This window comes from Anopheles coustani, chromosome 2 (genome assembly GCF_943734705.1).
Source record: "Anopheles coustani chromosome 2, idAnoCousDA_361_x.2, whole genome shotgun sequence".
Lineage (NCBI taxonomy): Eukaryota > Metazoa > Arthropoda > Insecta > Diptera > Culicidae > Anopheles > Anopheles coustani.
The window spans coordinates 61,393,741-61,421,080 of record NC_071289.1 but is presented as its reverse complement, the minus strand read 5'-3'; the positions used below and the strand labels follow the sequence as shown (position 1 = coordinate 61,421,080).

The 27,340-nt window shown below is 46.1% G+C and overlaps 2 protein-coding genes across 2 annotated transcripts; one reads left to right on the top strand and one right to left on the bottom strand.

The window, feature by feature from the left end:
- The first annotated feature begins 18,829 nt into the window (after nt 1–18,829).
- On the top strand, nt 18,830–20,523 carry LOC131266615 (apyrase-like). Its single transcript, XM_058269209.1, has 2 exons — nt 18,830–19,174; nt 19,240–20,523. The coding sequence occupies exons 1-2, from the start codon at nt 18,830–18,832 to the stop codon at nt 20,521–20,523; spliced, it is 1,629 nt and encodes a 542-aa protein (XP_058125192.1).
- A 4,012-nt stretch (nt 20,524–24,535) lies between these two features.
- On the bottom strand, nt 24,536–25,740 carry LOC131266633 (cuticle protein CP14.6-like). The gene is made up of 2 exons (XM_058269231.1): nt 25,705–25,740; nt 24,536–24,937 (listed from the first exon to the last, which is right to left on the bottom strand). The coding sequence occupies exons 1-2, from the start codon at nt 25,714–25,716 to the stop codon at nt 24,536–24,538; spliced, it is 414 nt and encodes a 137-aa protein (XP_058125214.1). The 5' UTR covers nt 25,717–25,740.
- Nucleotides 25,741–27,340: the final 1,600 nt, after the last annotated feature.

Sequence of the window (27,340 nt, the reverse complement as noted above, 5' to 3'; positions counted from 1 at the left end):
GCTGCACAGGGTGAGAGATCTAAACCTGCTGCAAAAGGTAACGCTGCTCAACTCATTCTTGCTCCCTAAGCTATGGTTTGTTGCGTCAGTCTGTGGCCCTCGCGCAATGGACATAGCCAAGGTGACAAGTTTGATTGGGTCTCTCCTCTGGAACGGATCTGGGGGTATACGTGTCTCGCTCCAGCAGCTGGCCCTGCCACGAGACCGTGGTGGCTTAAACCTACACATCCCAGCCGTGATGACAGCAGCCCTACTCACAAACCGCTATGTTGCAGAACATCAGAGTCTCTCATTTGGAGCCCAACACATCTTGTGTGCGGGAAACCCCCCAGATATTACATTGATACCGTCTACGTATCCGTGCCTTCGCAGTGTTGTCCAGCAACTGGCGTACACTCCATGTACGGTAAAAACACAGCTATCCACCAAGGCCCTCCGTAGGTTGCAAGTGAACAGACTACCCCCAGCCAAGATTCAGTCCCATCCGAAGGCAACCTGGAAAAAGGTGTGGAACAACATCCACCGAAGCAAACTAACAGCGGAGCAAAGATCCACCTTATATTTGCTTGCGAATGGCAAGATCCCGCACGGAGAGCTGCTTATGCGTATGGGACGCACGCCTTCGGCTTCCTGCATGTTCTGTGTTGAGTGTGACACCCTGGAACACATGTTCACCTCCTGCACTCGCGTTATTGCCGCCTGGGACCTGCTGCAGCAGTGCATCAGGAATGAAGCTCCAGGGTGTCAGTCGTCCTTCGAGTGTCTCCGATTCCCAGTGCTTGGGAATATAAGCATTGCGCAGCGGAAGGTTGTCCTTCGTTTGTTTGCAAACTACATCATCCACATCATTGGAAACAATGATGCTGCGATCGATGTAAATGTCCTTAAGTGTGCACTGTATTTGTGATTATAGAGTATAAGAAAGTTTTGTTTGTACACCTTATCTATTTATAAAATAAATAGTTTATATTTTACAAAAAAAAAAAATTGCTATGTATAGTTTGCAGTACTTCCGGAATTAAGCAACTTTATCAAAAAACATCATAAAGCGTACGTTTCAGTGGTTTGGACTTACCTGGCCACAGTAAATCATGCGAAAAGAGAATCGGAGGAGTTGAACGGGAAAAATATAATTGAAATACCCCACACTGCTAACCCTTCTTATGTCTCTCAATATGAAACTTAACAATATAATTTACTTCATTCAATTAGTTTGGTTACCTTTATTCTTATCACCGATGAAATTTGTGTTTTTTTAATGCAAACGTTATACCATCATAAAGTCGATAAAAAAATGTATAAGGCATATAAATGTGTAAGAATCCAATAATGTGTAGCAGAAAAATGTTTCACATTGAACTACTCTGAGCTATTTCCCAACATTTGATCTCGCCGACCCTAATTTATTAGTTTTTCCTGTCATATTTGGATTCTTCACTTGAATATTTGTTTTGGTTTTTAGAAACCAGTAGCAAAGCTATTGTCTTTAACCATTTTGGAAAATTATAAAACAGTTTTCTAATAGACCCTCCTAGGCACGCTCGATCGAACCGTGATCGTAACCTTGAGAGCTAGTTTTTATGCTTGCGCATTCTACGGGAGTCATCCATTCGGATTCCCACCGAAAATTGGCCCCCATTAGAAAATTGCGTAAAAACTGCCGCATGGAATGTTCCCTACCCCCGGGCGGTCCCATCTTGGGTGTCCAGATCGGAAACCAATCACCAAATATCATAACACCTTCAATTTTTATCGCCGCGAAGACATTGAGTGGCCATTAGTCCCAATCAAGTCACGTCGGCATCCTTGCCCTGGGGGCGATTGGTGTGAGTGCGTAGCCCGGCCGGCCACTTTAGATGGTCACTGTTCACGAGATCGGGACGAGTGTGTGCAGTTTTCGGTGCGATCTATGTAGGTGAGTGTCAATAGGTCGTCGAATGGTTAGATGATAATGCAACAACTGCGAGAGGATGTCTGGCCGGTCAGTTTGGTTTCATATTTTCGAACTGCCTGCACTCCGACCCGCTCGGATTACGTGCCACGAAGAAAAATGATACCATCCTAAATAGATTGTTAGAAAGGAGATGACACGCGGTGCCCTTTGCTTTGCGTCCCGTCGGGAGGCCCTCGAAACCACACCCAATCGAGACCGGAGTGTTGGGCAAAACTGGGGTGTCACAACACCGGCCAAGCATTGCAGACATTCCAGCATCGGACAAAAGACTTCGGAATAGACGCGCGCGCGCAAGCGACGAACCTCTGGACCATCGTTTGGCGCACATCGCTTTTTCAAATCGGTTTTCAAACTGTCGACGATTCAACGCACCGACATGTTTCGAAACATGCGTTCGCCGGTCGACACCGGAGTCGACCGTTCAGGATGCACACCGGGCCGTCCAGGTTAGCGATTGGGCCGATCGGGTTGCGCGCTGGGTTTGAAGTGAGAGTGATCTGCAACCGGCTAGAAAATGGCCATTTGGAAATAATAAATGAACAGAGAACCAGTAACTCTGCGAACGCTCCGTTCAATCGCCAGCGATGTGGTGTGTTATAATCGCGCCGCGTATTAAATTTATCATCATCAGCGCGGACGGGTTTTATGTCCGAGCCGGCCGGACCGGGACCGGCTTTGAAATTTGCTATTAATAAAAGTAGTAAAATTGTATTCGCGACAAAATTCAAATACCGGCCCTATCGCCGGCGTGTCGCTGCGGTAAAGTGATGGCAATGGAACGCCAGCAGACATCAGCCGGCATAAGCGCCTGGTGCGCGGCACACGTGAACACCGGCGAGCATTCGCACGTCGTAAAGATCAACATTTGCATAAGATGCATTTTTAATTCCTCCCAACTCAATCTCCGCCGGGGAAGAATGGGATGACAACGTGTCTTTACAAACAAGCGGCGACAGCTCTAAAGAGTACGGGTTGAATATAACTTTCATGTTTTCAAGAATTTTAAACCATTATCGGAAATTATTTGTAACGGTTATCAAAAAGGTTTTAAACATGGAATGAAATTTCAAGAACACTAAAACAGCCTGTCATGCCTATCTAAATTTAGAAACAATGCAAAATACCCAGCCGAAAAGATCAAAGCGCAAGGTAGCTATAACCGTGTTATTTCTGCTCGATTGTCTACCGCCGCACGCTAACAAAATTTTCCATCCCTTCTCCAAACACGTCAGAAATGCGTAGGAGCCCCGAAAAAGTGGTTTCGGTTTATGTTTGTGGCAAAATTCCAGCGGCAAAAGACAAAGCAACGTGAACCACTTCTTTTTCCCATCCCATCGTGCGGGTGCGAGGGTTTGGGCGTCTTTTCGGTGGCCATTGTCACGCAGCTTTTTGGACAGTGGTGGGTGGAATGTACTGGAATGTGTGCAGCCACGGACAGCATCCTCCAATTTTGAAGGCGAGGGCGTTTAGAATGCGATGGGAATGGAGTTGAACACATACTTGTGGTATGACGTTGGTGCTTTGCTGTGGCGTCTCAAGGGAAGGAACTGCTTTAGCGAGTAGACAGCGGGTGTAAAGGAGGGGAACATTCCTCCTGCTGTCCCTTCTAGGAAATTTATCAGCCTGAGAATCTCCTTCTGCGGCTTCTTAGTGCGTCACACAGTGACAAACGGAAGAATGTTCACGTATAAACGTATGTATATACGTATCCTTCTGTTTAGTTCACATGACACAGAAAGCAATTATTCCAAACAGTAAAGTTAGTCATTAAACTGTCAAAATGTGCATAAATGTGATTTTCGGTCGGCGATTGAAAAATAAATTTGCAAAAATTTGCCTTCCTTATATAGAGTGCGAGAGCATGAAAAATAGTTGTTTGTGATGATGTAAAATGTGTGTTGATAATATTTCGGTGAACACATAACCTCTCGGTCAACACATAACATTGAATGCGCTTTCATTTGCATCGGTTCACGAATAAAAACGTCTATACGAAACGAAAAAAAGTGATAGCTAAATTTCTATTTACGTGTGGTTTTTCATTCTTTTTCGCCTCGTGTAAACTACGCATTACGGTTTTATTTTGATAAGAAATTTATCCTGAAATCAACTTTTTAAATTTGCTCAACTTGCTGATAGACTGCAATTTTTCTTTTCACCATTACTCAATCCACTTCGTTGTACTCTTGTCGAAAGTGGTTCACTGCGAATCGGGCAATTCGGCTGCCTTCCTATTTTTTTATCTTTTGTAAGTAACAAAAAAATATAATGGAAAGTGTGTTCAAATTACTTGCAAAACAAAAGCAACCCTCGGGGGAGGAAAAATACACCCCGAAGCAATAATCGTAAAACTGGAGGTGGCTCAATTATTTGCGAACTCTTGGGTAAAGCTTTTCGGCGTTGTCCTCAATTTTGGCGATAGTTACATTTACGATGCCAACTCCCGCAATCACCATAAACTGGTAAGCGCCCAAAATGGTCCCCGCTGGCAATCGTCGTCCTCTTTTTTCCCGAGGGGGATGCATACAAAATTTGCAAATGGAAACTTCCAAACTTGAGACAAGATGGAAAATGATGAACGATTGATTGTCTGTAGAAAATGGTCGGAAACTCGAACGTAAGAGCGTCTGATCGCCAGAAATTGGTGGCAGAAGCGTTCGTAAAATGATCACCCACCTTCTTTAACCCTTTAGACTCCAGACAATCAGACTCGGTTTGACTGTTCTCGAGGGATCGAGAGCTGCCGGGCGTTGGTGGGCGTTTGTAATATGGCTTACGTTGGGAAAGGGAAGCTCGTTCGGCAGACGACCTTAACAATTATGCTCTGACGGTATTTTTATGACGGCGCAAGAAGCCATACGGTACAGTCGCACTTCTCCCACGCGCAAGGCTGGCGAATAAAATAAAATCCATCGTCAGTTGCGTCTGGGTTTGACGGCATTGACTCGAATGCGGATCTAAATCCATGCACCAACAACCCACAGACGAAGATGAGGAAGGGATTTGTTGCACTAATGCATGGAACATTCATACACACACACACACAACACTTTCCCACACCCCTCTGCCTAGGATGAACTACCACCGCCTGCCAGTGCCCTCGGCCTTTGGACTTGAAAGTTCAAAAGTCTTGCAAATCATTAATAAAACCTTTGCAAACATAAAAACACCCCGATAGAAGAGCGTTACATTCAACGAGCTGGGTGAAGAAAAATAACCGCAAGCGCAACTGCAACTGGAAACACACTTAGACATATGTTTTTCGTTTTCTGCCTCACTCGGCACAAACATTCACATTGCAGCAAAGGAAAACTGACGGTTTGGTTTTTACATTCTCGATCGCATTTCGTGGTACCCCGCCGTACTGTTTGCTTAAGCCAGGCTAAATGTCTCTTGCATCTCGCGCGCCACCGTTGGCGCTCGTTAAGTCATTCGCAGCTATTTTATTTCTACTGTTTGAGCGGCCTTCCATGTGGGGAGAGTGCCGGCTGGGTGGAGGAGGTGAGGGATGCGCAACAAGAAAAATTGTCTGCAGTGCGCCAGCTGAGGAGGCGTTTAATCGACAGTCAAATTAAGTGCACTTATTGGTGGCAGTTTAACACGTTGTGTCAGGGTTTAACAGCATTTTTCAAATAACTTCGTTGGGAGTGTTGAGCAATGCAGAAAGGAGTGAAATTTAATATGATTAAATTAAAACAATAGAGATGAGATGTCCTCATATATTTCTATTGTCTTAGGACTTTTGAATATTTTTATGCAATTTCATATCACCAATACGATTCACGCTGTTGCTTCACTGTTTGAAAATAACTATTCCAAACATATATAACATCCATTACTTCTATTGTAGATTTGATGTTGAGAAGATTGATGAAGTATACCATAAAAGTACTCGAAAATGAATATACCTTTTAAACAAAACTGTATCTAAATCATAATAAAATTATAGAAATATAAAGATGTAATGCGTAGTTAATAATTACCGAATAGTTCCAAAACTATTAGCCAGTTTACTAAATTGGTTATGATTGACGGATTGGAAAAAATGTTTTTAGAAAAACAAATCAGAAAATAGATGTATCATACAAATATGTTTCGATGTACACTATATTGCAGTTTTTTTTTCAAAATAGCCATAAGAGATTGTAAAATGAATTTAAAAAGTTTGAATTCAGCACCAATTAATGTTGTGAAAATTGACCTACCTCTAAATTCTAATCTACAACACACGAAGCCATGGATTAAAGATAATACGAATCTTGTTGGGATACGTTACCTATTGTATTAGAATCATAACTAGCAGAACAAACAAACAAATCAATAAAAGTCAACAGATTTAACCTCTCCCAGCGTGGCGTGCTGGTTTTTGTTGGAGTTTTCCGTAATTAAACAACTTAGCAAATGAAACAAAAGCCCCCGCGAGGGGTGAAGAAATAATAAATCGAAACAGAACCCTACTGAAGGTAATCCTGCCATCGATTAAGGGGACCCCAACCCAGCAGGTTGCCCGGCAAGGTCGACCGTATCCATTTTCCATCTCGTCCCATCTTCACGGCACGGCAATTTAGTCGCCATGGTACTAAATTACACGGACACACGCACACACACAAAGTCACGGGGACATGTACAAAATTTGACACGCGGCGACTATACCGGATCTTGGCCGAGTCGACGGCACGCTAACGCTTCGCATAACGTAAGTGCACATGTGTCCAAACCCGTTCACCGATTGAACATTCTCGAGCCTCGTCCGTATCCGTATTTTCGATGGCGTGCCCGGGTCCGTTGTAATTCAGCTCGGTTGTCATCGGCGAAGGTACGATTAATCGATCATGCTTGGGGTGGTCCGCTCACGGCGGGTGGGAAAGGTCGTCCCACCCGCCAAAGGGAAGCCAGGTGCCCGGTGGGGAGCTTAGCCTCATCCGAAACCTCCTTCCCGAACCGAAGAGGTCCGATCTTTTTCGGTGGACCCTACAATTAATTCAAGGTGAGTGTGTGTGTGTGTGTGTGGTCATATGCCGCGCCGATGCTCGGGAGGATCCGCATCGACGTCTTTGTCACGCGGGAGGTGAAGACGTCCTAGCCGAATGAGCCATAACCATCGACCAAGGACAGCCAGCAGCACTTTGGGACGGGGCGTCTTCACGGTGTCCCCATCCCAAAGGCCATCTTGGGCGCGGGTTTTTCGGTGGCAATGAGGGGAACGCATGGGTTTTCCCCTCCGATCGGATGAGCACGACCGAATTATAGCTCGATCGAGTGCAACCGATTCGAGACAAGTGTGCTTGGCACCTAGACCTAGGGCACTCCTACTCGATGGCCAGAAAATAAACCATCGCAAACGACGACGACGACCGCGACTACAACAACAACGGTGACGCCAGCAGCCACGGGGTGGCACGGCCTCGAAACGGTGCATGCGAACTTTTGCCAACATTATACGCCACGCTGGACCTCAAAGTTGATCTCGACACGAAAAACTAGCGAAAGAGAGCGAGAGAGAGGGAAGGAGGGGGGTAAACAGAAAAGTTGCACGAAGAACAACAGCGGGCACTTTTGTCAAGATCGCTGAGTGACATTCCGAGCGGCGTCCATAATCGGCGCGCAGCCTCCGATCGATGGGGACACGACGATCGTGATCGACCCGCCGGGGGATGGGCAATCAGAATGCAATCAAAGAAGAAAACTACGACAGCGGGAAAATCCATCGCAACCATCTTCAGTAGCGAAATGTTGTGTTTCAATTGCGCCCGTTGCTTCGATCGACTCTTTTTAATCCTCCACCGATTGTCGAATTGTGGCTGCGCCATACAAAGTGAAATGTGTTGGCCGAGGGTCGATGGGAAAAATTCGCCGACTAATCCCCTCCCCAAAACGGTCTAGCCATGCACTGGCCGGACTGGAGGGTAATTGAATGTTCGTCGAACACGTAGCGAATTGATTCTTTGTGATCGATTAATTCCCGAATGATTTGTTTCGTTGTCTTCTGCTTTTGGCAAGCGAATTGTGACAGAGCATGGGAAATGATCGAGAGAAGACGATGAGAAGAGTGTTTCCTCGAACATATTTTCTGACACATCACTTTTGCATTCTGAAAATGATTTTACCCAAACATATTGCATAATTTCTCAAGCATGGTGATAGTTTCCCTACTAGTTTTTTCTATTTTGGCATTTCCCCCGTCTCTATGGGATGTGTTTTCGTTTTTCCCCTTCCCAGCTTTGCTTCGGTTTATGCTTTTCTTTCATCTCGTTTCTATTCCTTTCATTCCGTGAAGCGTGGAATTCACATGAACCTTCTTCGACCCGTTTTGCCACCGCCCGTCCAGAAAAGATCGCATCGGAATGTTACTTTCATTTTTGCATAATTCACCCGATTTCCCCGTTGCCGGCGGACGCGGCACTTTGTTGTTCGTTCGCTGAATTCTTTTCTCCACGATTGCACTCCGCGCGCGCGGTGGTTTTGTGAGAGAAAAAAAAAAACGCTGGACGAAGGAAGATCAATCATAATTCATCTTATTTATTGAGCGAATTTGAGCAGGGCGTGCAGTGGCCATCGTAACGCGTGGTGCATGATAAATGTTCTCACACGGGATTACGGGTTCATTACATGAGCATGAGCGGGTTGTCAAACTCTGAACTGAAATGCACCACACGTCCTGCGCTTGGCACCATGGTGTTGATCTGTTTGCTGAATTGAATGTCAGTGGGCTGACACAAGCGTGGAAGAATTTATTTATAATGCGGAATGTATCTGTGGTTCTAAAGAGGCAATATGATCCTCATTTTATACTACAAGGGGTAAATTTCAACAAATTGTTTCTCATATTTACGTTAAATATTCAGAAATTTTTTTGGTAAGGATATTTTGTAAGGTATCAGAAAAAAAACCCCGAGAATTACCAAATACAATAATACGCGAATCAAACGAGCGATGAGTTGGCCACCACCATTTAATGTCGCACCGGAAAAAGTGTAAAGGATTTCAATCAGCTTGAAAAATTAGTTTACAAGTTTAACAAGTTGAGTGTACCGTTAAACTTCTGAAAAACTGTTATACCTGATAAGGGCATTTTCAAACCTTTGTGTTAAACGATAAACCCCGATAGAGTGTTTTTGAACTTCATTAACAAATTATAAAACTGAACCCGATTTGTTTTAATTTTTATAGGTGCAGGTGATGTATACAAGTCTAAAACAAACAATATTTTTTTCGTATCGCTAATGAGGATAACTACTTGTTTTTTAAGTTAAAGGATAACGAATTACCTTTAGGTTTACCCTTTTTATAAAAAACCAGTTCTTATTCATTTATGAAATTAAATGAATATTCCTTTATATTCTTTATGTTCTAATCCAAATATGAGAACTTTTTTTTTCTAATTTACCCTGTAGCAAAGAAATCGTCCGTTATGTAATATGTTGTATGAGTAAAAAAAGTTCGCATCAAAGTGTGAAAAATATTTTTAGTGGTAAAAGTTTCTCTTTCACTATTTCATTGATAAGATAACTGTTCGCTTTATCCATATTTAATTTTTTTTCCCAATTAAGGGAAATTTCGATAGAAACTAGTAAAAATTATGTTTAAATGTTATGTATTACGATTCACGATTCAACAAGTGATAAAAATAATTGTTTCCTCCTGTTATTGCTAAATTTCGTAAGAGAAAATCAACAGAAGAACAGTCTAATAATGTGTCTTGCTTGCTAAATTTGCGACAAAGACGGTTACCTGACGTCTAGTTCGTAATTTACTCTATTCATTAAGATCGATGGGATTATTTTCCGATTTCTCAATTGCTGACGGACTCAACGGTCGGCTCAGTTCTCGAAGGATTTGTCAGTTTTCAGTCACGACCAGTAGCATACTCCGAACCGATGCGTATCCATCATGACGAGCGCCTCCTTACCACCGTGTTGGAAGTGAGCATGAGCAGGGTGATTTGAATTAGTAGATGATGATCCACCCCAACCGGCCCGCTCGTCCTGCACATGGCTAATTTATTCCCCTTCCGACCGACAACGACCGCATGGGACCGGAACGGACATTCCAAGGAAGTCACCGGGCGTTGTGGCGCTGCCGGACCGTCCGATCGGTGGTGATGGCGTGAACTTGAGCACACCTTAAGCCACCGCTCGTTTGCTAATTACGTTCGTGTTGGTGGTCCCATCCTGGCCCTTCACTAATTCGTGGCATTCGCGGTAGCCCTCGGACGTTGTGAGGACCCGGTGCTAGGACAACGCTTTCGCACCGGATGCAGGCAACCTTGACCTTTCCCCACCAGTCACCCGCCGGAGCGTACCTTTACCTTAAGCGTCAGCGCATCGTCCACTCGGTGGCACATTTCTAACCGAGTGGACCTTCGGTAGGGTGGCGATAAATCTAACAAACATTACGGGGGAGCATTAGTTATTTATGAAAAATAAGAATTAATCAAATCAAACATATATTGCATAAGTCACAATGATTCCAAAGTCACTGATAGAAGAACATAATGTGAAGGTGTTAATTCGTATAAGAAAACAAGGGTGTTTATAATGAGATCTTTCAATGCGTTCACTCAGACTTTTATGATCCATTCGATGTAATCTGAAAATTCCATCATATGTATTTTATTAACAACACCCTCGCCACTGACCGTGGAACTCAATTACCATACGGAGAAAAATTATGAAGAGCGCACGGATGCGCCTTCCCAAAGTGCATCGGGTGCATAGGGGCTCTCCATCCATCAGCTCTATCAGATCCAATTCCGTGCCAACAGATCACTCTTCCCCGATCAAACCTTCCCCCATTTCCTTCTCCGGTTCACTCCGGTTTGCGCTCATCATCGCCGACTTTGGCATCGGTTGAGCTGAATGAAACAATCAAATCAAGCGTTACGTGCATTCCTTCGCGCCGTTCCGGTGAATGGAGGCGCGTGGTATTTAATGAAGTTGACATTTAGCACCCGCCGGCAAAATGTGCCATACGCGCACGCCAATCCTTTCGTTGCCCGTTGCCCCGCTCGCCAGCCATCGCAAGCCTAAGACCTCGAGGAGAACACCACCCGCCGCCCTCGTCGCCGTTGAAAAATGATTCACCGCAATGTATCGGCTCCGGAGCAGTTTGCCCGAGCGCTTCTTCTTTTCCACACGTACCCATAAATCCGCGCCGTTATGCGCCGGTGCCGTTCCATCTGCAATCTACGCGGAGATACGCGGAGGACTCGTCGTGGTGCAAAAAAGAAGCTTACCTTCTCTGGCGAACGAAGGGTGGACGACTGCATTGGGGGAAAAGATCAAGAAACGGATGAGAAAAGCAAATCGAATAAAAAAGAACCAGCGTAAATGTCGTGTCTAACATAAAATCTCATAGTATTTTCTTGTAAACGATAACAGTGCAATTCGTTAAAACTAAATTTAACCCGATTCTTTTGTGATATTATAATGTATTTGATGATTTTTTAATGATTTTTTAAAACGTTTCAAATTTTCAATTAATATTACTTTTAATCTTATCATTTTTGTTATGATTTTTTTTTTGTTTGTTAAAGTTTTTTTTTCTATACCTAATACAACCTAAACATAAATTTGCATTTCTACCTGTCAAAAGTAAAATATGAGCTTCGTCTTTTTGTATTAGTTTTATTTTTTGTATTTTAATTAAAAATATAGCCAAATATTTTTAAGTGATTCCCAAAATTTCTTTACCCTTATCTGGTCTGCGTGTAAAGATATTCTGTGGATTAAAAGATTTTTGAAACATACTGGATCGAGTTAAGCTTTTTGAAAAAAAACCGACAGATGTGAAAACGAAAAATAAATTTAATGATTTTTGAAAAACAAAATTGAATAAATGAATTTTCCAAACCTCATAATATTAAACTTAAACTTAAAACAAATACATATTGATCATACGGTGAAAAATGGAGAATGAAATTTAATAAATTTCTAAAAACAACGTTAAAATTGAATCCATGAATGTTGCGAACCTAGTAAATATTTTTTTAAGTTTCAACAATTCAATTATATCCACCAGATGTACATTTGCATTTATGGAAACGGAAATTGAACATAACCATGCCTTAAACTTAAACTGGGCAGGTAACATCCAACATAAATTCGACATTTCTGTCATGACTTATACCTGTTGGGAATGAAGCGATCGCTAATCTGTTGCGATTGAATACTGCCCGCTGCGTCGCTGCCAATAGCGTGCAATACCTGGTCCCGATAGCCGATGCCATCGAATTTATGCTCATTATCCTCGTTTAAGCACATAAAGCGTCCGGCTAAGTGCACCCTTTCAAACGGGGTGCGATTGACTCGCATGCTGCCTCGGTCATCAGATGTACATCCTCCATTGGCTCCTCGCGACCCCATGCGGTGATGTATGCAACCTAGAAATGGCACTCATAAAGAACGGACGGCGATAAAACGGTATGGGGCTAAACGGGCGAGGGAAAATCGAATACAAACGCCGAAGGGATCGAAAACAACGACATTACGGCACGATAAAAATCCACTTCAAACCGTTCGGGCCCATAAACAGCGGCCCAAGAGATGTCGCATCGGTGGTGTGTTACACCGTCGGCCACCCTCTTCCCCCACTGGCGATTGTCAGGCAAGGGGTAGATAAGATCCCAGCGTGGCGGAGGTAACACTTTGTATCTTCATTTGTTCACCCAACGCTCACACAAGCCACTCAAGGGTCGTCAAATTCTTCATCGTCAGCATCGAGGGAGGGCTGCCAGTGCACTGGCGGAACACGCCACCCGTAGCCAAATCCGACCGTGCGGTATGCAGCAACATTGTCTGCCGGCTCCGGCTCGAACGGAGGTCCGGTGTCCGGTTTATGAATTTTACATGAACAAACCCGTGCCGCGAAGGCTCCGGGGGGACAACTTGGCTTGGTGCTGGAGCGGTATCGATCGGACGATCGATCGGACGAGCAAATTCTACCAACACCGAATAGGGTTTGATGTTTGAAAATGGCAAGGTCACCCTGCTGGACCTGTGAGAAGTGTGTGCCTGAAGGGATTATCCAAACAGTCCGCGGTGGCCCCAACACGAGCGTTCCGTAATGGACGTTTGATGTTCCGCAAACTGTAAGGTGCTATTGGTTTGTAATTTTCGAACAAGGAAGTTCCTCCACTGGAACACATGCGGTCACGAATTGGGATCGCAATCGATACCACGGCGCGCGGTTCACGCCATGTACGAAACTGAGCTTTGCCTTGACATCTTCTCACAAGTAGCGTGGTACGCCTCTCCTCATGCGATCCCCAAAAAAAGACCTATACCTCTGCCACCTGTTGCGACCTCGCGGGAGGTTTTTTAAGGCACTCCGGAAATGCGACGCTTCCCCAAACTGCGGTGAGCTTGCGGCTCGCAATTCGCTCATCGCTACCCTCGAACCTAGGCCAGCTGGTTCCAGAGCTTCCGAACACCACCCGGGGACCCGGGGTTGCGTGCTGCTCTACCGCAGCGAGGGGTCGACCTCAATTGTACCGAAATGTCACCCGGCGTAATTTACCCACAAGGCAACAGCAAAAAAAGCCCCCCAAGTGCCCCAAGTGTGTGTCCTCCAAAGTGCGGCGTTAGGCGTCACAGTTGCAGCAAGAAGGCTAGCAGTACTAGTGGCATCTCCAATTTCCAGCGAGTCATCACGATCGAGTACTCCGGGTGATCTTTGCTCCGCGTGCGGCTGTTTAGCTGTGCCGGTTTGTTGTTGCGTTTGTTTTCTCCCGCTGCTCTTTGGGGGTCGACCACTCCACATGCCACCAATGGCCGGGATTCTCCCGGTGTTTGTCGCAGATTATGTTGTCATAAGCTCCGCTCGATTACTCCGCTGCGTGATTGGAACTGCGTACGTTCGGTTTGTCGTTTGTCACCTGATTATCGGCGGGGGATCTGCAAGCCGTCGGGCAAATAATAGCAATAAAAAAGATGTGCAAGAGATTCGAAAAGTCTGCCTCACTCATCACTCACGGTGTCAATCGGTGCAGCTGCACCTACGCCGCACAAGCCGCTCAAGCCGGCCGGTAGCAGACTGGTGAGGAACGTGCGGGCAGGAAGTCTACCTTCACCCACAACCTCTCGGTGATATTTAACGCTGCTGCATTGCCGTAACGAAACGAGTAACACACATTGCATTACTGTAAACCATCTGGGAAGTGAATGGGGGAGGGGGCACTGCTCGTTGTCGTTGGCCATAATTGAAGATGCCAAGCGGAAAAGTTCAATCGAATGCGTCTCGGTAAGACCCAGGCCTCGGTTGACCCCAAGCAAATAGAATGATATTTTCTTCAGCGATTATTCGCGCAAAAATGAGAACTTTCGGCTCTTAAGACCAATTGGTGAACGTTTGGCGCAGGGAAAACTTCGATCTGAGTAGGCAATGAACGTCCTTGGCAAAGGGTTTCTCGTAATTTTCCACTACAAAATCGATCAGTGGATGGTGGAGGTTGGGAAGGGAGAGTATTTCGAGGTGCTAGATGGATTATTTCTTTCACGACAAATGTCAGACCGTGACCGTTCCATCGCCTAACCGGAATCCGTCGTGTCGACGACGCTCTGGCGACGAATCCATTGGACAGCGTATTAGCGGGGATCTGTTTTTCTTGCCAGAATCCGTGCACGATCTACCGGGACACGAGAATGAGTTCTAGCCTTTTGAAAACATCCGAAGTGCTGCTTTGATACGTTTTCCATTGCATTTAGTTCATTAGATCTGCCCCTCGTCGCCAGTTCTCGGTTCGCCAAAGGGGTAGCTCCGGGGGTCCAAAGGCGCACAAGAAGCCCCAGGTACTTCACCGTTCTACCGACCAGTGCCCCGATACTTCTTCGTGCCCGGAGAGGATCCGTGTTGAAAAGGTAAACCGGCGGTCTCACGCTTCGGCCTTGTGTGATTTATCGATTTCAGCGGCATCGGCGGGAAACATGACACCAGGAAGATGGTTGGCGGAAATTTGTCATCAGCGCTCCACTCGCTTTGGGGACCTGCCGTGACCTTTTGGGCGTTGGTGGGAATCTCCCGCTTTTTGTTTTGCCGTGTATTGCTATCCGAAGACATAGGTTCATTGGTCGATGGTCAAGAGAACGTGTCTGTTTGGCACACCCTAGTGGCTGTGACTTTCAAGGCCAGCATGAATTTGTCTAAGATTACGTTGGCTGATTTATAGGAGTAATATCTCCATTATTGTTACCAATAATAGTAGTATTTTACCATCTTTATTTATAAGTTAAAAAATGTTTTCTCCCCAGAGTGAAACACGAACCCATTCTTGTATAAATGTAAATGTAAATGTATGACGATGTATCAACATTAGTGTTGTGCCGTATGAATCTTTTGGCGAGATTCATTAATATGAGTCTTTAACCTACGATGCATTCACAGGGATTCCCTATGATTCTTTCATTAGGATCATGCGATAAAAAAAGATTCTTGAATCTCTGAACGCAAATTCATGAATCTGAACCTGCATTACACAACTCCAATCAACATGCTAGGGGTAAGGGTTCCTGGGTTAATATGCAATCTTTAACGAAAACTATTGAGTTTTCAAAAAACTTTGGTAGTGAGTGTAGATTTGATCATTCTAACTCATTTAGTTCATTAAGGTTCAAACTAGTAACGTGGTAGGATATCATGAATTTTTCAATTCCTAAAACGTTTAATTTTAGATCGATCTGTATCTAGTTCAGGATACAAATGTATCTTTGCTGTGGTTGAATGCACCATACCAAAGAAGTAATACGGCCCATAACATAAGGTCAATACGTACCAAAAAGGTAAATTGCTTCATAATAGTGAGACGAAATTTGACGAAACGAAATTTAGATCAATTGAAATGTTCAAAACTTTCCAGGTAATAAGTAACTTTCCTGCGGAAGTAAATTAAATTCAACGAATCAATAATGTCAAATTTTATTTCATTGCTGTGAAATATTGCATCCGTCTATCCGCAGCTTTACCAAACGTATCGCCTCCGGCTAGTTTGCAAATAACCCGGCTTACTTTCTTGCAAGTGCTGTATGCTGACCATTTGGAATGCAAATTGGCTAGCCATCTGGTTGTTTGTGCTTGAAAACGCACTACGCTATCGATTTGAGACCCTAACCAAACAGTAGCACTCTTCTGCTAGAAGAGATAACTTAAACATGAAACGAAGGGACGATGGAACCCCGGAGCGGACGAGGACCCCCTTGCTATCATCATCTTTAAGCGTTACGCAAGGGAAGCTCCTCGGGTCGCCGCGTGAAGCATCGCCACCAACTCGATGGCCTCGGGTCGTTCAACATTAAGCTTTGCTTAGCAACATTTTTATCTTTCCTTTGGATTTCGCGATCGTAGGCGCTTTGTGTGTTCGTCATCTGCTGATCATGTTCAATGTGTTTCCTCAAAGTACTTTTCTAGAAGAAATATGTTCGATCATTGTTGTCTAGTTCAGTTTTAAATGGGGTATAAGTTGAAAAAATTAAATTTATTGTTATAGTTCAATTTAAATTAATATTTCTACAACTGATTTGGACAGTATGCTTGCAAGTTTGATTTATGTGTATTATTTTCGTCATGTTAACGTTTTGAAAGTTCTTCTTCTTCTTCTTCTTCTTGGCGTAACGACCACTTGGTCATGCCTGCCCCGTTAAGGGCTTACGAGACTTGTTTCACTGTTGTACGTGGATAGTCAGTCCTCTCGTACAGGGGAGGGTTCGGTCTCGGTTGGGATTCGAACCCACGCCGTCGAGGTGGTGAGCCCCGGCGCTCATGGGCCGATTTTCTAACCGTCGCTACCGCTCGGCTGTCGCGGACCCCCTTTGAAAGTTTTGAAAGTTATTAGAGTAGTTAAGTAAAATTAAATGAAATAGCCTTTTGCCTTTGGGAAGAGTTTTTATATTAATCATGTCAGAAATAAATGCTATAAGCAACAACAACTCAATAAATATCACAAACAACAGCTCACAATAACTATTGTGCCAACAAACAACTTTGAACAAATATCACGAATTGGACCCGGTCATCGTGAATTGTCTACATAACCAAAAAATCCGATTTCCGGTTCAACCATTTTTAATAAGTTGTATATCTATGTTTCCATTAACTTCCTAAAACGTGCTTTTTATTCTTCAATTCAATGTTCTAACAAAAATTTACACCTCAAAAATATATTGCACTTGCAATCTTTGAAGTTAAGAAACTGTACTTATAGGACAATTCCTAGCTAATAATCATTTTACTACTTTTCCTACTTAAACACATCATTTAAAAGAGAAGCACACTGTTTATGCTCTGTATGGTCCACCAAAATAGACTCAAATACTGATTTGAATGTCCCATTCCCTCCCATTTTTGTCTTACATTTAAAGTTCAATTTAGTACAGTTTCAGTTTCAACACTTCTGCCCAAAGTGCTTCGAACTATAGCTCGTCTCACCTGAGGATAGACAGCATTGGAGTTAACTGCCTCTCATAATCGTTAAACGAAGTACAGGACTCATGAAACGCGGATTACTCTTATTAAGCATTAAGATCGCGCCCATCGCAGCTTCGAGTGGCTATGGCTAACCCGCTCTCGGTCGGTTCACCAGCGTCGGGCAACATAAGGTGTTCCAAGTGACGGTGGGGTCAAAGGTGAGTCGCTTTCGGAACGGGGTGAGCACGTTGTACCTTTTCGCTCTTCTCCACCACCCAATGGTTACCGACTCCGAAACCACTGCATTGACTAGAGTCAATCGAATCTCACGGAACTGGTTACGCTTGGCCGGTTTTCTTTTCCCGTGGAAAGACCCGTGGAGGTATTGAAGGATAATTCTTCAATATCGACGCACATTCTCATTTTGTTCGACACTAAATATACCGAAAAGCGCGGATCGGCACACAGGTTGCTTGCTAACGGCGTTGCCCAAGGAGACACCATTTTGGGACGACAACTTCGGCGGGGGTCATCTTCGTTGGTGGTCATCGCCCAGGAACTTCGCTGTCGCGATGAAAAAGCATCTTAATGAGCTAACAAGACACCCCCGGAAAGACAAATTGACGACGGTGGAAACATTTTAAATGATCCTTCTGTTAAATTCAATCTTCCTTTCAGCGGGTCCTAGCGAAACGTTCGAGTTTACAGAACGAAGAGTAATAAAAGTTTCCTTCTTCTTGGTGTACACGATCGGGCACGTTAATTTACATCCTTTTACGACAAGAAATAATTTTCCCGAGTACTTTGGCCAATAGTAAATAGCTCGTTTCACGCTGGGAGAATCAATAAACCAGTACTGATCATTTGTTGGGTGCAATGTTAAGGTGGACCCCGCAGTAAAACCTGCCGAGTTTCTTCTCCTCCGACCTCCAAATTCTTCTTCCAGAAAAAATAAGTCATGAATGCATGAGATGTTTGTTTAGTGATAATCGTTATCATAAAAGTTGGGGTTTAATAACTAAAGGCCATTCCAGTTCGGTATGCATGCTGCAATCACATGTAGGGCACGTTTCGTCTAGTGACGACATGTTCGTGCTCTACAATGTTATGGCGGAGATTATCAAGGTGTGATAAGACGACCGGCACGATAGGCTCGACCCCCGCTAGAATTTTGGTCACTTCCGATCCGTAATAAAATATAGTAACTCTCTCTCTCTCTCTTATCGATTCGATCGGCCATCGTATTATTGCCTCACCGATTGACCCTATTCGTCCAATGCGTACCGTGAGGGATAATCGGCTAATCTCACGTGGTAGCTGGTGGGTCTTATCAGTTCCATGAGGTTGCGAAATCGCACCTCCGGGTTAACATTGACCCACCTCCTCACGGGGGGGCGGAAACTATTTAAACGGGACCACTCGGGGTAGCCGATGTCGCAGTTGAAAGCAACCGGTTTAGTACGGCGCAGTGGAGAAATGATGGTGCGAGGCAAGATGTTGATGCTGTTGGTGGCGGTGGTGGCGGTTGGGTCGGTTGCAGCCCAGGAGGAAGACCCGGAGCTGTTCCCGCTGTCGATATTTCACTTTAACGACCTGTACGCCCGCTTCAACCCGGTGAACCTGGAGGGATTCGTTTGCCTGCAGGGCGAGGGCTGCCAGGGAGGGTACGCCCGGCAGGTGGCCGCCGTCCGCCAGTTGCAGGAGAGCGCCGGTGCGTCGCTGTACGTGAACTCGGGTGGCAGCTTCAAGGGTACGCTCTGGTACACGGTCCACCGCTGGGAGGTCATTGCCGCCATGTACAACGTGTTTCCCGCTGATGCGATGGTGAGTGCTGGACTGCTGTCTCCGCGGCGGGATCATTAGACTAATCGGGCAATATCTTCCCTTAGGCCCTCGGTCGATTCGATTTCTTCCACGGTCTCGAGGGACTGAATCCGTTCATGGCCGCCTCGGACACTCCGGTCGTGCTGACCAACGTGGACAACTCCGCCGAGCCGTCGTTCACCAACTTCCAGAGAAGTCTGGTGCTGGAGCGGGAAGGCCGCTCCATCGGTATCCTGGGGGTGATCCGGCAGGATGTGAACTCGATCGGTGACGCGGGCAACCTGGTCTTCACCGACCCTGTGGAGGCGGTGCGTGAAGAGGCGGCCCGACTCGATGAGGAGGGCGTCGAGATCATCATCGTGCTGTCCTACAGCGGCTTCAACGCCGAGCAGACGCTGGCGCGAGAGGGTGGCCCGCACGTGGATCTGGTCATTGGGGCGCAGTCCAACACGGTGCTGTTCAGCGGCGATGCCGAGCAGTTCCCACTCGAGGTCGAAGGAGACTATCCGACGTCGGTGTTCCAGCCCGACGGACGACGAGTTTTGGTGGTGCAGGCGGGCTCCTACGGTCGACTCGTTGGCAACCTGACGCTCTTCTTCGACGAGGAGGGTGAAGTGCAGCGCTTCGAGGGCAACCCGGTCTTCCTTTCCACCGACTTCGCCGAGGATCCGGCCGTCCTTACGGCCCTCGAACCGTTCCGGGATGACGTGGAGACGCTCGGTAACCGAACGGTGGCCGTGCTCGAGACGAACCTGTCGCGGAACGACTGCGTGACGGGCGAGTGTGCCTTGGGGTCGCTCATCACCGACTCGATGGTGCGTGCCTTCTTCCCCGTGTACAATGGCATCGCGCTGCAAAACCGTGGTGGAATTCGGGCCGACCTCCAGGCCGGAACCGTTACCTTCAAGCAGCTGTTCGAGGTGCTTCCGTTCGAGAATCAGCTCTTCTCGATGCTGCTCCGCGGTGACTACCTCATGTCGGTGTTGGAGCAGAGTGTGAGAGGGGCGCGTGTGGTCAACGGCACGGTGGAAGCGTTCAACCTGCTGCAAGTGTCCGGGCTGCGAGCCACGTACCGCATCACCAACCCGCCCGGTCGGCGTCTGGTTTCGCTCGAGGTCCTTTGCCAGCAGTGCACCGGAGAGGTGTACGAGCCGATCAATCCCTTCCGCGAGTACCGGGTGGTGGTGGCGAGCTTCCTGGCCGAGGGAGGCGACGGTTATGAAACGTTCCTGCGCGAAGGACGAGAACTCGAAGAGGGGCCGGTCGATCTGGATGCACTCGACCAGCACCTCGGCCAACTTTCGCCGGTAAGCGGAGCAGAAGGAGGACGCATTCGCTTCGTGTTCTAATCTACTCCAAATGTATCAAGTAAGACGATTTGTGCAATGTTGTGTTGAACAGTGAAACAAAACAATAGTAACTAGAATTAATGAAAATAAAACTGTTTCATAAAAAAGGGACTGATAGTTATGCATTCCCATCTCCATCAAACATTTAATTAATTTCTTCCCCTGTGATCTTTTTTCGCCACCTCACCTCTAATAATCCTACCTAATAATACCTGATGTTTTACCGGTTCAACTCCTCCGATTATCTTTGGGCATGACTTACTATAACCAAGTATTAAAAAAATTGGAGTACGGTTTATGATGTTTCCTGACAAAGTTGCTTACATCCGGAAGGCAATGTAAGCTATATAATTCTCCATACTCTGATAATTAGAAACAAAATTTCCGCAGCATTTAGTGGAAAAAGATTCTACTTTGAATGCGTTCTTCGTTCCCAATGAAAGATAATTCAGGCGTATCAATCGACTCTTACTCTATAGAGTCAACATTATTCTTATATCTGAAAAAATGTATCTATGGTTCTATGCCGGGCGATCTTATTATTATTTCATTTTCAATGATATACACGGGCTAGTTAGAGCATAACTTTCACTTCTTACTTTCTTAGATTGACCGATCAAACTGTTAACTGATTTTCCCTTCTATTGAATCCCCGACAATTCAGTGAATTGTCTTGTGCTATGAGCCTAGTGTTGTGAACTGTACTGTTCAGTGAATGCAACGTTAAATCTGACTCTAAAATCCCGTCATGGTTCAATTGTTAATGCAAGTTGTTTCATTAATTTGAGTTGAGTACTTTGTTAGTTTATATTTATTGGAAACCAATTTTGGTTGTTCTTAAACCAATCAACAGCAACCATTTTAGTTGAAATATTATGACTTTAAACAGAACAACACTAGCACGAGAGACCAAGACAAATTTATCAAACTTTTATACGATAATTCATACACCGTTCTGTTGAGGTTGTATTGGAATCGCGCGATGATCTTTTCCCACACGTTTCTTCTTCTGAGATCATTGGTCGCCATCATAACAGTCTCCACCCGATGGAGACCGGTAAGTTTCGGTTACAATTTATTTCACGCCGTATCACCCAATTTGTTCAGTAGTATCCGCCCGCTACAGTGTACAGTTGAACTGTGGGCAACCGGCAGACTCCGTGGGCATTATGACTAAACCACCTCCGGCAATGTTTTTGAATAAGATTTTTCGTATTCGATACCCGCTGGAATATTGTACGTGCTATTTATTGCGCATATTTTACGGTACAAAGTACCACCGTGATCACTTGGGGGTGATATGAAGTGGGTTGAAAAAGAAGGGAAAATGTAGGTGAACGGAGGGGGACGGTTATGTGGCTTATGCTGATAAACGATGACCTAGGCATGTCGAGCAGTTGTCCTAAAAACATCCTCCGCGCGGAACAAATACTCTGCATTTTTGCTGAGGATGCCGAGGACGTGTTTAGGACAACTGCTCGAAATCGCCAAGCGAGAAGTCGAGCATCATTCAGTGGTTCCTATCACTTTCGAGTAAAATCTAAAATGTTATTCCAGACTGAGTGTGCTACCTCAAATTCACAGCACAGTAGATTGTGTTAGGTACCACAGTACGGCACGTCACAAAGTTTTATTTGACCCTACCCATATATTCCCTGCTCTCTAAGATACGACATTGAATTTGGTCCAGGCTATCGTCTAATAACGAAGGAAGATAAAAAAGTAAAGAAAAGATGAGATGTGGTTAGGGTTATTAGTGCCTAGACGTTATCTTTCTCCGATGATAAAAAGTTTACCCTTTGGGGTCAGCAGAACTCACCTTCTATTGACGCCTTCTGTATCGGAGGATATGTATTGCCCATAATCATTCAGGCTTTATCATCCATCGGATGGCCAATGTTTGTGAAGGAATGTCACATGGATCTGGCCTTTTAACCGTCAATCATCGGCTGATTCTGGTTGCCCAATCGCCTACGAGGAGGACTCAGTGATACTGAGTACCCGATGGTGTGTACTATATGCGTTCATATTGGTATTTCAACCGATTTGTAGTCCAGGTTGGTAGGTTATTTTACGCTGCGCCGAAGGATCTAACACTCCTACAAGTAGATAAGATAAGGATTTGGAGAGCTGCATATGTCGTGTATGGTATTGACCCCCGGAATACTAAAAATAAATATCACGACTCACATCAACGTTCGTGGATTGCATTGAAACGCTCGGATACAGTTCCAGACAACACACCGAGGAAGTTGGCCACCTTCCAATGGGTAGTGAATGTGATTTAATATGTACCATCTGGCCCCTACTCCAACCAAAAGTTCAAATAGGGGCTCAAAGCTGAAGTGAGAAAATCGCCAATATCAGATGACGAACCGCCAAATTACTTCGTCATTGGATCACAGAGAAAGAAATGGATTGCATAACTGTGTCTGCTGAAACTGAATTAAAATAGTAAAGTAAAATACTTTAAACGCTTTACATTTGATATTGTCTATCGATGGTACAACAAACGCCGCTTTAAAACAAACCACTCCTGCTCGACCGGAGAAACGGTCGGCGCTTCTTCAGTTCAAATGAAAGTGAAAGTTATCTTGAAAGTCAAACATCACTCGTTGGGATGATTTTATTTATTCCCCTCTTCTCATTTTACAAGCCATTGGTTGCGTCAGTACGGTAAAAGATGCATGCAAAACCTTGACCTTGATTGGCACAGATACGGGACTCATCTGTTGTTCAGGATTAAAGAAGATGGGAATAAAAATAAACAAAGTGCACAGCAGAGCGGGCTATCAAATATGCGATCAGATGAAACACGCGTATATTCATTGTAAGATGTCTCGACTCGATACATGATCGTATCCAGCTGGAAGGGGAGACTAAATGGCTCCATCAAGCCGAGATTGAAGTCTAAAAATACCACCGGACGAATTAGGTGGCGTCTTGGCAGCATCCGCCAACCATCAAATCCACAACAGACAACAGATCGCTGCTTCGGCGCTATTTTAGACCCATCGGTGACCTTTCGCTGGTGATGGAAGATGTCAAAAATAACCCCTTCCCTCTCCCCCGCGAAAACGTGCTAACACCCGTGGTGCCTACCTAGGAGTGGTTCTTAATCGGTCGTTTAGCATTTGACGGCGTTTAATCGAATCAAGCAACGGACCTGGGGCACAAGGTTGGATGGTCGTAAAAATCACCGTTCGAGCACACGTAGCATGAGCTATTACACACTCCAGCAAGGGTTGAGAAGCCTTGACGAGATGCTGCCGCTTCTAGGTAAGGTAGCTCGTAGTGCAATCTTCAGTCTCCCAAAATCGACACGGTTTCACTCGCACATTTCAAGAGGATCATCGTTTTGATGCTAGCCACCAGTAAGCGACCATGGTTGTGACTTTGGAGCCCTCAATTAGCGAGATGGTTTTTCGGAGGTAATCAACAGATCTTTCGATGACGCCTTGAGCACGGCGCTTCAATGGATGAACCAACTGAACGAAGCAAAACTGAAAGTGATTAAATTTTTTGTAGGTTGTTTTATTTACAAACTATCAAACTGGCTATTTACATAGAGTTTCGATCGGGAAAGGTATGAAACGGTGTGGGAGTAATAGGGCGAAAGAAGGCGGTAGTGTCTTCGTGTGTGTGTCAGAAAAAGAGTGTTTCGTGTGCGTGTTGGTAGAGAATAGATTGGAAGAAAGGATTCCCCGAAAGGAACCATGGAATAAGAGATTGTGATACATGTTGGCTGTTGGCCGCGAACCGACTCGGAAGCGGCATTGGGAGTATGTGTCAGGTATTGTGTATCGCGAGTACTCGACGTCCTTCCTTCCGCCTCAAGCAAGCGGCTGTAGCTTACTTGACAATGACTTAGCTCCTCTCCCGCACAAACGCCCGCGGACCGGAACGTGCGGCTTGGAACACATGGTGACTTGGTGGCGAACGTTACATCTCACTCTTCTCCCCGCGGGAGGCGGAGGAGGGATAGGAAGGGGATTCTGGATGGGGGGAGGATTTATTTCTTGCCGCTCAGTCGGGCGATGGCAGCGTTGAGGGCGTCCAGGCTGAAGTTCGGGTCGTCACGCGGCGGGTTGGCGCGGATCTGCTCGAGCGTCTTCAGGACGTGCTCGGGAGCCGGACCGTCGACGGGCAGATGAGCACCCTGCGGCTGGAATCCGTTCTCGTCGGCAACGTACGTCACCTGGTACTGGGCACCGTCATCGCCGGTGTACGAGTAGCTGCCCTGGGCCGACTGGCCACCGACGCCGGACTCCTGCGCCTGGATGCCGTTGCTCGTCTCGTAGCGGTAGTTGTACGAGCCGTCCGGGTTGACGACGGACTCCTGGGCGAGCACCTGAGCCTCGACGTCCTCACGTTTCTGTGCGGCTGCGACGGCAACCAGGGCGGCGATGACGAACTGTTGTGGTAAGAGATGGAGAACGCGATTTTCTTAGTACAAACAAAAACATGGACCATGATTGACGTGAATCCCTCAAAAAGAAGATACCAAACAGATGTCTCTGATGAGAAATGAAAGGCATAACACGGCGCTATACCATGCGAAATTGGATGATTTGGGAAAACTACGCAACAAACAGATTTAAATTGGACCTCTCGTTCCCATGGTATGTTCAACACCCAGTTTCTACTCCTTTTGTTTCGTCTGCTGAACATGGTGAATGCGCCATAAATCTTCCTTTGCAGTTGGTCATAACTATCCGAGGAACCTTGTGACCAAAACTACCCAAAATTATGGGATTTGCCTCAAAAAGAAAATCTTCCATTGTTTCCATCTACGGCTGGTGGCAGAAATAAGACAAGAAACAGTTTTCGTGGATGAGACACACAACCAGCAACAGAACATTCCAACTTTTGGCAGATTTTAGAGCACGTGCCATTAGTGGAGTAGGTATTGCCACCAAACACACAAACGGAACTCATTCCGAGACTTCCTACAATAATCCCATCACAACCGAGTTACACACAGGGCACGTTTAAATTTCACTGGGATATGGAAGCACTGATGGCAATTTTGTTTTGGCCTGATTCACTGCTCTGTAGACACCTTGGGAGGAGTTTAGAACTCGCTGCTGACACTACACGTTGCTCTGTACAAGGCAACTTTCCTAATCCTTGGCAAAACTCCACTCGGGTCCCATTGCGGAGAAAGGAACCACCACTCACCAGCTTGTACATTTTGGCGACTTTAGGTAGCGTTGCGTAAGCCTGCTAGAGAAGAAGCTGAGTGTTGCGATAAAGGCTGAGCTGCGAGAACTGATATCAATTATCGCTCGTCGGCTCGCTTATATAGTGGCCCGGACGGCACGATCCGTTGTGGCGCGAACTGATTCCTGGCGTCGTCACCGAGCTCCCCGAGAGATCGACCCCTTCTCATCCCCTCCAACCCCCGGCCGTGGCTGTTGCGGTGGTGGCCTAAAACCCCACACCACACTTCACCCCACCCCGCCAGTGGAAGGGGATATCTGTTCACCCGAAGAATGCTGTTGCCAAGCTGTTCGGTCCGGATCCGTAAACCGATCATCACCGCGGCGGTACCATCTTCAGCCGCAACCTTTCCAGTCTCGGCTCGCGGACGAGTGTGCGTGTGCCCTCTCACTTACCCTGGGTGACCCCTGCCATTCCCTTTCCCCTACTCCGGCGAGCGAACAACTAGAGCTCTTGGGAAGCATCTCTACTCATCCATCGTTCGCGTTCGAACTCCCACCTTCAGCGTCACACTCGCGGAGGAGCATTTGCGTCTTGCGCATCTCGTCTTGCTGGGCCGTACGCATTCCTCGGCGAGACTTGTCGGCCGGTGGTTGAGGTTCAAGCTGGATGCATATATTTTGATCCGCTCACTCACGCGGTGTAGGTGTCTCGCTTTTTCATCGGCGTTCTTTCCTGCTCAAATCGCGCAGTACGCCTTCACTCGCCCCAGATGGATGCAGCTGGACCTCGGACACCGTCCATGACGCATCCCTGCGCGGACCCCCCGTCCTCCCTATCCACAGTTCCTCAGGAGAACCCGCTACACTTGAGAGACCCTTGACGGACCAATAGATGCGATCGCGGTTCGATCGATCGTCAATCAAAAGATGCGCTGCAGTTACGATCTATGCGATGTCCCCACTGCAACTTTCGGTGGTAATTTTAGCAGCCTTTCGCTACAGGCCTCTAACTCTCTTGATCAGCTTGTTTTTTTTTTCTTCCGCTCTCTTAACGCATCTTTAATTGTGGAACCGTTTTTCGAACCGTTTCGAACATTCCGAACGATGGCGGGGATGGCGCTAAGTGGTAGCCGTCGCAGTCCAAACCTCTCCCCCCCCCCCCCCCCTCTCCGGCATCTCCTCCCAGCGTCACCAGATGCTCTTGTTTGGTGGTGCGAAAATTGCCCACCGGCATACAAACACCTAACGCGGGCAGACAACGACAGGTGTTCAAATAGGAGGATTATTTTCATATGCCAAAGCGTCCGGTGCCTTTGGTGTTAATGATGGTGCTGTTTGAGCGCATGGTTTGAGGGTTAATGAGGATGTTTTCGGCAATTGGTCACAGTTTTACCTCCCCCCTCTGCTTCTTCCTCCCGCGCGCGTTGGAAGCTGCTTCCACCGCCGACCGGTCGACGTCGATGGTGCCCTTTTACTTTCACAATCCATTCCGCGATTGGCTTCCATCGATGAGCCCGGCCGTTCGGAAGATCAAGATCAATGTCAGGCCGGTAATATGGTGGCCGACCGCACACACAGAGCGCAACGGTGGCTTCGATCGGTGCGGTACAATTTGACGGCAGTTTCAATTGTGAGTGATGAGGCAATTGGGC

Excerpts from the sequence above, each read along its gene's own strand:
- LOC131266615 (XM_058269209.1), top strand. The coding sequence starts at position 18,830 with ATGGTGCGAGGCAAGATGTTGATGCTGTTGGTGGCGGTGGTGGCGGTT. Across the intron at positions 19,175-19,239 it reads TGTTTCCCGCTGATGCGATG|GCCCTCGGTCGATTCGATTT; the intron begins GTGAGTGCTGGA and ends ATCTTCCCTTAG.